The sequence below is a fragment of the Lepidochelys olivacea genome, assembly GCF_965140295.1.
Source record: "Lepidochelys olivacea isolate rLepOli2 genome assembly, chromosome: 2".
In the NCBI taxonomy this organism is placed as follows: Eukaryota; Metazoa; Chordata; order Testudines; family Cheloniidae; genus Lepidochelys; species Lepidochelys olivacea.
Window position 1 is genome coordinate 250395609 of NC_140412.1, and position 12354 is coordinate 250407962.

At 40.3% G+C, this 12354-nt stretch overlaps 1 protein-coding gene across 3 annotated transcripts in view; it reads left to right on the forward strand.

The window, feature by feature from the left end:
- PTPRN2 (protein tyrosine phosphatase receptor type N2) overlaps positions 1-12354 on the forward strand; it is a 1058681-nt gene that overhangs the window by 522441 nt on the left and 523886 nt on the right. For all 3 annotated transcript variants that reach the window (XM_084620378.1, XM_084620379.1, XM_084620380.1), the window contains one exon: positions 3155-3234. In XM_084620378.1, the coding sequence (XP_084476504.1) occupies positions 3155-3234 (80 nt within the window). The remainder of the gene's footprint in view (positions 1-3154; positions 3235-12354) is intronic.

The following is a 12354-nucleotide window of genomic DNA, read 5'->3' on the forward strand; positions in this document are numbered from 1 at the left end:
TAGAGAACATTTCCCAGTATATTTTCTGTTACATAGCAACTTTTCAGCTTTCACATGCATCTCACATAAAAAGTCAAAGCACATTTTATATGATTCCAGTAATGTACTTTACCATTAATGCATTGTTATTCATAATTTACAGTACAAATATAACTGTTCCCAAAGATTATGTGATTTATGATAATTAATGTGATCATCCCGGGTACACTCCTGACCAAAGGGTAGGTGTGCCATCCCTGCCTGTAACCTGGGATGTCATTTGCAGTGCCTTGCTGCTGTAGCCTCCAATGTGGAATGCTCACAAACAGTCTCCAGCATGTAAGTCACTCCCAGCTCCCCCTCTCTCTCTGTGCGTGTGCTACAGCCAACCAGCCACACCTTCACTCTTACTAGCCTTAAAGATTACCACAGGGTGACCGTGATACAGTCTCAGATTTCCCTCCTCTTTCCACCACCATATGTCCTGTACTAACCAGCCCTCTCCTAGACAGTGCAAACATATTAAGTCCATTATTCTTTTAAGGGAATAATATGCACACAACTTGTTACCCCAAATGCAGTTGCCCAGACACTTCAACTTCAACATACTGGATTAGATAAAACAATAAAACAAGTTTATTAACAACAAAAAGAGAGATTTTAAGTGAGTACAAGTAATGAGGCATGAAAGTTAGAAATGGTTACAAGAAAAATGAATATAAAATGCTTATTGGTGTCTAACTTAACAAACTACATTAGATTCTAAGCAAAGTTCTCACCACATGCTTTCAGCAGTCTTACTGAACAAACTCTTTAGGTCAGGACCCTTCCAGCAGAGTCCAGTGGCTGCTTCCTTTGTCTCTTTTAGGTGCAATAAATGTGATGGGCAGGGTGAGACGGGGGTGGGTGGGGGGTGTTTGTCCCTTTTTTTTATAGTTGTCCTCGTGTTCCCTCCCCCCGCCCCCTATCCCCTGCAACATGTGAGAAGGATTTCCAGCTGGGAGCAAGGTGATGGGCAGTCTGTGTGGAAGGAAATTCCATGCTGTTTCTTTGCTAAGATGTAGATTTTCCCCCTTACCCCCTTTCCTGACAAAGAATAGTCACTTAGCAGGTAATGGTCCATCAGCCTTGCTTACACCTGGCTGAGGCTTCAGTTTTGTCTCCTTTGTCTCTTAGGAACTGGTTTGGCCACTCCCCAGATTTATCTAGAAAACTTACTTTTAGTCATGATTTCAGTTTATATTTATAACTTCACATATAATGCTGCTACATGCATTTTCCTATGATATTACTGATGAGCAAATTATGAGTTTTTAAATGTTATCTCACAAGGAAGACTTTGTACAAACATTATTATAATTGTGTGTTGGGTGTGAACACAGGGGTATATTCTGCCACAACAAGTAGATCAAATATCATTTTCTGTATGGATTAACTTTTATCATGGTGCTAAATGTCATAGCTATTCAGCCTTATACTGAGCTCTACGGCAACAGTACACTGTTACTTCTAAAGCATTCTATTGTCTGGTGAGTTTTTAAAAGGGAACTGTCAGTGTATTTGAAAATGTATGAAAAATATATACAATCTGATTTTTATGCACTCTTTATAATAATCCAAGAAGCCTGTAACTGAAATCTGTTTTAATTCTAATTTCATCCCCTTCACCATACATGCACATCCATTTTGTGTTATTGGGGTGCTTCTGAGTATGGAACTATTGATGTTGATTTACTTTTCTTTAAAAAAATACACTGAGGCATTTGTTTTGGCAAACACTGTAGACATGATTTTACCATTCGTTATCATGCTGATTAGTACTGTACTCTGCAAGCTGCTCATGGATTCATAGACTTTTAAGGCCAGAAAGGGCCATGGTGGTCAGTTAGTCTGACTGCCTGCGTAACACAGGCCATAGATTTCAGAGTAACAGCCGTGTTAGTCTGTATTCGCAAAAAGAAAAGGAGTACTTGTGGCACCTTAGAGACTAACCAATTTATTTGAGCATAAGCTTTCATGAGCTACAGCATCCGATCCGTTGCATCCGATGAAATGAGCTGTAGCTCACGAAAGCTTATGCTCAAATAAATTGGTTAGTCTCTAAGGTGCCACAAGTGCCATAATGACAGGGTGAGAAAACCTGGATTTGTGCTGAAAATGGCCCAACTTGATGATCACTTTAGATAAGCTATTACCAGCAGGACAGTGGGGTGGGAGGAGGTATTGTTTCATGATCTCTGTGTGTATATAAAGTCTGCTGCAGTTTCCACGGTATGCATCCGATGAAGTGAGCTGTAGCTCACGAAAGCTCATGCTCAAATAAATTGGTTAGTCTCTAAGGTGCCACAAGTACTCCTTTTCTTTCTACAGGCCATAGAGTTTCACCAAATGGTTACTGCAGCAGGCTCATAACTGTAGTTGAGCTAGAGCAGATGTTTTTAGAGCTATCCAATCTTGAGTTAAAGATGTCAAGTGATGGAGAATCCAGCACATCCCTAGAAAAGTGGTTCCAGTGGTTAATTACTCACATTGTTTAAAAAAAGTGCACCATCTTTCTAGTCTGAATTTGTCTAGCATCAGCTTTCAGCAGTTGGACTTCACGACACCTTTGGTAGATTAAAGAGCCCTCTACTGTCAGAAAGCTTTTCCTTATGAAGGTAATAGTAGACCCAGATCAAATAATCTCTTCACCTTCTCTTTGTTGAGCTTCTTTTGTCTCTCACTGTAAGGCAGGTTTTCTAGACATCCATTGGTTTTAATGGGGCTACTTGTGACGTAAGCTACTTTTAGCTAAGGCTGGCAGAATCAGAAATGACGTGATTTAATCCTGGAGATTCTGAGTGTCATTGATGCTCTGTGTGGTATTTGAGCAAATCATTTGTTTTCTGTGCCTTAATTTGCCCATCTTTGTAACAGGTACAGTACCTTTATGGTGGGTGTCATGAGCCTCAATTAATATCTGTAATGTTCTTTCAGACATACATTAAAACAAAACACATATAAAGGTTTACATGAATGTTGCAAATGTGTTTAATGAACTAAAAGGGAAAGGAATAAATGGTGCCTTAATAGTGTTCCTTAAATTCATCTCTTTTTTTTAAGTTTTGTTTTTGATAAGAAGTGTTACGTTGTATTTCTTTGTTACAAATCTCATATTTTTAAAATCTTTTTGTAGCATATTGGGACCAGCTGTGACCTTCAAAGTGCACCCAAATGTCCAAAATATTACAACTGCAGATGTTGCCAAAGCAGCAGGTAAGAACCCCCCACCCCTGAACTGTGCCCATCCACCATTCAGTTTAGAAAACAGCACCACCAACAACAACAACAAAAGGAAGGAGCATTCTCACAGGAAGATTGACATTTAATGAAGGAGACAGTTGAGGGGTTAGTGGCACATATGGGAAATTGAAGTGTAACATCTCTGAGTCAATTAAAACTGCCTGAGACTTCATTGTTTGCAGAGGAACTGGATTAAACAGAGGGATGCAGTCGTGGCCTAGCATAGTGAAAAAGGCCTCAGTGTTATGTCTGAGAGAGAAAAATAAGAGACTAGATTTTGAAAATGAAAAATTGACATCTGTGACTTACAAAGAATTTGGTTGTAGGGGATAACAGGAGCATTATTACAAGTAGATTTTTATTTCTGGATCTAAAAAAAGGTACAAATACGCTTTATTTATGAGTTACTTTGACAATCCCCATGAACACTTAGGACACACACATTCTATATCTAAAGCTAAACTGCTTCTATAAAAGCCACTGTTGTAAATACTGCAGTTTGCTTACTGTCAGCTTGGATACCACCTGTGTGAAGTAGTAATTGTTGTGACTACAAAATACTTTTATTTCTGCAAAATAACTGGTTTATTTGCTTCCAAATTACCTGAGATAGTTCAGATAGTTTGTAATAACTAAGAATAAACAATTAGCAATATCCCTTTAAAATGGGAACAAAGGAGATCAGTTTGGATAAACACAGGGAGAATCATCCCTGGTGTAAGTCCATTGATTTCTGTGCTGTTGCACCAGGGACGAATTTGGCCCTTAGACTTGTGATGTACTGGTTACTGATTCAGTCCTTACTGTTTATATGTCTGCTTTTAGGGCCTGATCCAGGGCCTGCTGAAATCAGTGAAAAGGTTCCTGTTGTCTAAATGGACATTTAATAAGGTTCTTACTCATGAGCCCAAAGGTCCCAGTATTTTGCTAATATTGGCAATTTAGGCTTAAATAAAAGAGTTTTATACCATTTAATTTTTATTAAAACTTAAAACTGCTTAAAAATCTCTTAGAGGAATGCCTTCAAAACACTTAATTTACAAAACAAAACCAGAGCATGCATACTTCCAGGGTAGACACTTCATTGTTTTGACTTCATAGCTAAATATGTTAGTCCGGGATGTATACAATTAAATAACTTTATGTCAGCCTGGGAATTTTAAAACCAGACACTGTTTACAGAAAATGAATGGGTCCAATTAACAGAACAATTCCACTCACCAGCACATCCTTGCAAGAAGGGAGGATTTATGAATTGAGGTACTCATATTATAATGACATCCATATACTATGGTTAAGGCTATGATTATGTCACAGAAATCACAGAATCCGTGACTTCCAGAGACCTCCGTGACATTTTCTGCTTCAGCTCTGGGACTGTGGGGCTGGACCTGTCAGCCAGTAGGGGCCTCAGAGCTCTCAGCTGCTGCAGGTGGTGTGGCCTCCTGCAGCTGCCAGCCCCGGAGCTCTGAGCGGTGGGGGGGTGGCCCTGCAGCTCCTAGCCTCCGGGGCCATATTTGATCCATGCACTTGAAAGATAAAGCTCTCCATGCCTCCTTCTTGCCAACGAAACATTTCTGGGTAACCCCACATCCCAAGTAGCCATGAATGTCTTGATCCTTGTCATAAATATAAAGGGAAGGCTAACCACCCTTAAATCCCTCCTGGCCAGAGGAAAAAACCCTTTCACCTGTAAAGGATTAAGAAGCTAAGATAACCTCGCTGGCACCTGACCAAAATGACCAATGAGGAGACAAGATACTTTCAAAGCTGGAGGGGGGGGGAACAAAGGGTCCTCTCTGTCTGTGTGTTGCTTTTGCTGGGACCAAAGCAGGAATGCAGGTCAGAACTCCTGTAAAGAGTTAGTAAGCAATCTAGTTAGATATGCGTTAGATTCTGTTTTGTTTAAATGGCTGATAAAATAAGTTGTGCTGAATGGAATGTATATTCCTGTTTCTGTGTCTTTTTGTAACTTAAGGTTTTGCCTAGAGGTATTCTCTTTGTTTCGAATCTGATTACCTTGTAAGGTATTTACCATCCTGATTTTACAGAGGTGATTCTTTTACTTTTTTTTTAATTAAAATTCTTCTTTTAAGAACCTGATTGCTTTTTCATTGTTCTTAAGATCCAAGGATTTTGGTCTGTGTTCACCTATGCAAATTGATGAGGATTTTTATCAAGCCTTCCCCAGGAACGGGGGTGTAGGGTTTGGGAGGATTTTTGGGGTGGAAAGACGTTTCCAAGCGGGCTCTTTCCCTGTTATATATTTGTTAGACACTTGGTGGTGGCAGCAATAAAGTCCAAGGGCAAAAGGTAAAATAGTTTGTACCTTGGGGAAGTTTTAACCTAAGCTGGTAAAAATAAGCTTAGGGGGTTTCTCATGCAGGTCCCCACATCTGTACCCTAGAGTTCAGAGTGGGGAAGGAACCTTGACAATCACCTTCCTACAATTGCTAAACCCTGGAAAAGGACCCAGAATATCCACAGCTACTCGCTGAAATGGAACTTCAGTGATGGGGAGTGGCTGGAGAGGGGCTTTGACCTGATCTTGGGGTTTTCCCACTCTTTGGCACACCTCAGAAGACTGGACATAGGTAGAAACATCCTTGCCCATTCCCTCCCAGTGGAATGACCTCCCCAAACGGTCTTTGGCCCTGTTCACCTAAATATGCTTAGAATAGAGAATGGGGATGGGGCAGCATGACCTTACTCTATTTGCACTACACTGATGACATCTTCATCATCTGGACCCATGGGAAGGAGGCCCTTGAGGAATTGTACCAGGATTTCAACAATTTCCACCCCACTATCAACTTCAGCCTGGACCAATCCACACAAGAGATCCACTTCCTGGACACTATAGTGCAAATAAGTGATGGTCACATAAACACCACCCTATACCAGAAACCTACTGACCGCTATACACTTACCTACATGCCTCTAACTTTCATCCAGACCACATCACATGATCCATTGTCTACAGCCAAGCTCTAAGATACAACCACATTTGCTCCAATCCCTCAGACAGAGACAAACACCTACAGAATCTCTATCAAGCATTCTTAAAACTATAATACCCACTTGGTGAAGTGAAGAAACAGATTGACAGAGCCAAAAGGGTACCCAGAAGTCATCTACTACAGGAAAAGGTCCAACAAAGAAAGTAACAGAACGCCACTAGCCGTCACCTGCAGCCCCCAACTAAAACCTCTCCAGTGCATCATCAAGCATCTACAACCTATCCTGAAGGATGATCCCTCACTCTCACAGACCTTGGGAGAGAGGCCAGTCCTTGCTTATAGACAGCCCCCCAAACCTGAAGCAAATACTCACCAGCAACTACACACCACACAATAAAAACACTAACCTAGGAACCAATCCTTTCAACAACCCTGTTGCCAACTCTGTCTGCATATCTGTTCAAGGGACTCCATCATAGGACCTAACCACATCAGCCACACTGTCAGGGACTCATTCACCTGCACATCTACCAATGTGATTTATGCCATCATGTGCCAACAATGCCCCTCTGCCATGTACATTGGCCAAACCAGACAGTCTCTTCGCAAAAGAATAAATGGACACAAATCAAACTTCAAGAATTGTAACATTCAAAAACCAGTCGGAGAGCACTTCAATCTCCCTGGACGCTCAATAACAGACGTAAAAGTGGCAATTCTTCAAAAACAGACTTCAGTGAGAAACTGCAGAACTGGAATTAAATTGCAAACTGGGCACCATCAAATTAGGCCTAAATAAAGACTGGGAGTGGAAGGGTCACTACAAAAAGTAATTTTCCCTTGGCTGATATTCCCACCTTCTTGTCAGCTGCTGGAAATGGGTGACGTCCAGCTTGATTGCATTGGCCTCGTAGGTACTACAAAAGTAATTTTCCCTCTCTTGATATTCACCCCTTCTTGTCAATTGTTGAGAATAGGCCACCTCCACCTTAATTGAATTGGCCTTGTTAGCACTGACCCCCCAGTTGGTAAGGCAACTCCCATCTTTCCATGTGCTGTAATGTATATACTGATTACTGTATTTTTTACTCCACGTGTCTGATGAAGTGGGTTTTAGCCTATGAAAGCTTATGCCCAAATAGATTTGTGAGTCTCTAAGGTGCCATAAGGACTCCTCGTTGTTTTTGCTGATACAGACTAACACGGCTACCACTCTGAAAAGATTTCAGAGTAACAGCCGTGTTAGTCTGTATTCGCAAAAAGAAAAGGAGTACTTGTGGCACCTTAGAGACTAACCAATTTATTAGAGCATAAGCTTTCGTGAGCTACAGCTCACTTCATCAGACACGTGGAGTGAGCTGTAGCTAACGAAAGCTTATGCTCTAATAAATTGGTTAGTCTCTAAGGTGCCACAAGTACTCCTTTTCTTTTTACTCTGAAAAGAGTAAGTTTGTTTCCCTGACTCTCATGGGACATTTCTGCCAACCCCTGTCCATTGGCATAAATTAAAGCAGTTTACAGGATGCACTTATTTATGCCTGTTCATAATTGGCATAGCTGTACAGTGTTCTGACCCCCCCCCCCCGCATCAGAGTGCAAGGCAGCAGTTTGTGTAGGGGCCACTTATTCCCCTTTATGCTAGCTGATATCTTCCTTGTGCTGGTGAGTTCTCAGCTGGCCTGCTACTGCTGGATTCTGAAACTTTGCTCAACCTGACTGCTGCAACGTGGCCTGAACAGGGTGAGAGAATCTGGGCCAGGTAATTTTTTAATGTCAAAATTTTCAATAAATAGGAACCTAAAGTTAGGCTCTTAAATCCATACATAGGCTCTAAATCAGTGGCCTGATTTCCAAAAGTTCTAAGCACCTAATGGTTCACATTGAAGTGTAATGAGAGCTGCTGGGTACTCAGTCTGTTGTAAAAACCAGGCCTTTGGTTTAGTTGCCTAGATAAGGATTTAAGGCAGAGCTTTAAAAACAACTTGAGATTTAAACACCCAGTCCCCATTAAAATGAATAGGCATTCAAATCCCTAAACTACTTTGAAAATATCAGCATTGGAACTTTAGGCAGATATTTATGACACTCTTGGTATAATGCTTCTAGTGTTTAACAAATTCAACAGAATCACTTAAAACTTCAACAGAAATTCAATCTGGATCCTTTTAATCAGGTGACAGTCTGGGGAGATAATGTTTTGGGTTTTTTAAATAAATTCTAGGGAATAAGTCTCCACTGAAATGTATTTTTCAGTGACATCTTAACTATGGAGTTACAACTGGTTCATCTATAATATAGCTATAATGTTTGGACCAAATGTTCTTTAAATATTTGCAACAGAGGTCTGTAGTCACATTCAGTATAATTGAAATGTTTAATCATACTGACTTAATTTTAGCAACTCTTCTCAGAGCCTAAAAAATTAGAGATGATTTTTATGTGCTTCAGTATTCTCCAGCACTAATTCTAGCTATGAAATGTAGTCATCTTTATGGGGTAAAAAGGTTTCTTTCCATATTACTGCATAATGTAAATAAATTCTGTAATAACTCTTCAGTAGATCAAACTGCATCCTAGCTTATAGGTTTTCTATATGTTTTGTGTTTGTCTTCACTGTTGACAGCAGTATGAATATTGCATTAATTCTACTGTTATATATTATTTTTATGAAAAGTGTCCCAGGTAGCTTACAGAAAAAATGAGAGAGAATAATTTCCTGCTCAGGAGATCTTACCATCATATATGTGACATGTTGAGTTGAGGGTAAAAGAGTAGGGAGAACAAGGGATGATTATGTGGTTATTCAGTTTAGATCTGTGCTTTTAGGGATTGCTCAATTAAAAGCATATTTTAAAATGCTAATGGCTATTATCAACTCACTTCTATGCTGCAGCATAATCTCAAGGAAAGATTTGAATGAGAAGAGGCTAATTGTTTACTGAAATCTCACTGATTCTGATGCATCCAGAGCATTCTGTCTTTATCCCACAGATTATATCAGCTCTTGACTAAATCCTATCTGGCCTTTGTCCGATACATTTTTTAGAGACCATTTTTTGGTAATCTATTAAAGGTTCTTCTCATGATACATTTCTTTGAACTCATTGTAATCCAGGAATTTACTATCCAATCCATTGCTTCCATTTCTGAAGCTGTGAGAATGTTGCCAATATTGCTTGTTGAATTCTTTGGGTAATGGTAATATATTTCTCCTTTTTTGTGGAAGTGTCTCTTGAGGAGATACAAGTCACATATTATGAGAAGCAGTAAACTTTTCTTCTTCAGGCTGTGAGGAAGATTATTCTCCATGAAGTCTTTCATCTTTCCAAATGGGCTCTAGCCAGTCCTACTTGTCTTTTTGATTTCTCCCTCTGGTTTTTGCATGATTTTGTCAGCTGTCTAAAGAAAATGAATTATCTTCTCCTTCAGTCATATACCTATCTGTGCGGGTGCTCTTTCCTTCTCTTGCCTCCACAAGTTTGAAGACTAATAATTTTTTGAAGTATTTCTGTTTTAGGTGAAACTCCTCTCTTTTGGTTCTTGTAGGCCATGTGATCAGATGGAGATTGCCTGTTGTGGGAGAACATGACAAAGAATATGCCTGTTCTCTTGGTTATTTGAAATTCAACTTTGTAGTGAACTGATTGCTACCTTTTCAGAAGCTTGGAAACCAGTTGCCATGATCAGCTGTATAACAGTATTGAGCGCTATAATATCCGTAGCGGTAGTTCTCAATCTTTCTGGACTATTGTACACCTTTCAGGAGTCTGATTTCTTTTGTGTACCCCCAGGGTTCACCTTACTTAAAAACTACTTGCTGACAAAAATACATAGCACACTATTACTAAAAAATTGCTTACATTCTTATTTTTACCATATAATTATAAAATCAATTGGAATATAAATATTGTACTTACATTTCCATGTATAGCATATAGAACAGTATAAACAAGTCTGTATGAGATTTTAGTTTGTACAGACTTTGCTAGTGCTTTTTATGTAGCCTGTTGTAAAACTAGGCAAATATCTAGATGAGTTGATGTACCTCCTGGAAAACCTCTAAATACCCACAGAGATGCACATACCCCTGGTTGAGGAACCATTGGTCTATAGGACTGGAAAGCTATGAGATGTTCCTAACCTTAAATCAGTTTAAAACAGAAGAATTTATAATCAAACTATAATTGTTTTAAGGACTTCATTTGTTCTCAACTAAGTGCCACAAAGATTTCCTACTGTTGTCATTAATATTTAAAAATTGCTTTTAATTTAAATAATCAGTAATCATTGATTAGAACAGGCCAAAGCAGTTATGACAGTTATACCTGGTAAAAATCTAATTTTTAAAAACTCATGTTCCCCTATGGTAGTGCATATTATTTGCTCTAATGTTGGAAGAGAAACCAAAACCCACAAACTTATGGACCATCATTTGGGGGTGGGTAGGGGCACTCAGCACCTCCTCACAGGATCAAACACTATTCTTAAATATAAAGAGCTTTCCTTTTAGTGAGGAACATTCACAAAGGCCCAGAGCCTGCAAAGACTCATGCATGGGCTTAATTTTATACACTTATGAGTAGTCCCAGTAAAGTCAGTGGTGTTCTTTGTACGCTTCAATCTAAGTGATAACGTGAGATAAAATTGTCCATACTTGTTCTGAGTGCAAAGATGATTTTTTCTGACAGGTTTGATCAAAATCCCTCAAGCCATTTTTGACCTTGTGAAGATAGGGGGAAAAAATACACATTTCACGTGTTAAAAGAATTAATGCCACCCTTTTTTTTTCTTGCACTGATGCAGCAACTGACATTTGAAATGTAAAAGGCTGATCCTCAGCTGGTGTAACTCAGCTGGTGTAGCTTCACTGATGTCAACCGCTGAAAATGTCCAAAACTTTTTTTCAAAATTTGGTTTCATTCTGAAGCTCTAAAGGATTTAATAATGACTTTTGAGGATGTTTAGGAGACATCTGTTAATTTTTCTTTAGCAAAGCCTAATTTGGCATTGTTCAGATGTCCCATGTGGCATCACAATACAAATTCTCCCTGTTTAACCTCACCAGTCAATTGATAGGGAAGAGGGCTTCTGGATCCTGGTTGTTGCTTAACCAGTTTTCATGTGTGTGTGTGGTTATAAATGGGTGATTGTCATGGGGTTCACTCACTGCTAATGGCCCCTCCTCCTGGCAGTCCTGGGGATTAGCAGCGGCCAGCTGTCACGTCATCTCGCTCTGAAGACCCCTCTCACTCCAGGAACTGCAGCTCCCTCTACGTGATTCAGTGTACCAGCTGGGTCACAAGACATGTTCCCCACTTCTGGGGTTTCGAAGTCCTCAGACAGTCTTCTGCTCACTACCCCGCTGGTGCCACTTGGTCATTGGCTGGTAGGGGGATCTGGGCCTGCCATGTACTCTGGGTCCCAGCTCAGGTACTCTGTCATCAACAGCCAAGGTTTGACTTACCCCATACTTTGCTGCTTTTCCCCTGAGCCTTGCCTACCGCTTTGGCTCTCCCCCTATTCTGGGCTTGCTATGCCCCACTCCATCCTCCCAGGGAGTGACTATAGGCTACTTGCCTCTAGCCCCAGACACACCTCCCTTCTCACATGGAGTGTCTGAAGAATCCTTCCTTCCCACCTCTTCTGTTGCCAACTTCCTGGCATATAGGTCCTGCCTCTTTCTGCCCTGCTGAGCCTGTTCCAGTCAATTTCCTGCTCCCTGGCTCTTCCTCCAGGTGCAGTTTGGGCAGTTAATTGGCCCACTTTACCTTCTAACTCTTCCAGAACCTGGGTGGGGTGAACACCCCATCACAGTGATAGAAACATATTTGTCTTCATATTGTGGTCGTGCTTCTGGCCCCACTCAAGGGTCAGGGATCCTTTGTGCTAGGCACAGTATGAACTAGGTTGACCAGATGTCTTGATTTTATAGGGACAGTCCCGATATTCAGGTCTTTTTCTTATATAGGTGCCTATTATCTCCCATCCCCATCCCAACTTTTCACACTTGCTATTTGGTCACCCTAGTACGAACACAGAACAAAAAGACAGTCCCTATTCGAAAGATCTTGCAAACTAAGCTATAGTTTTCCAGAAATTCTGTCTTAATATGGCACATCATGTTAACTCTGCC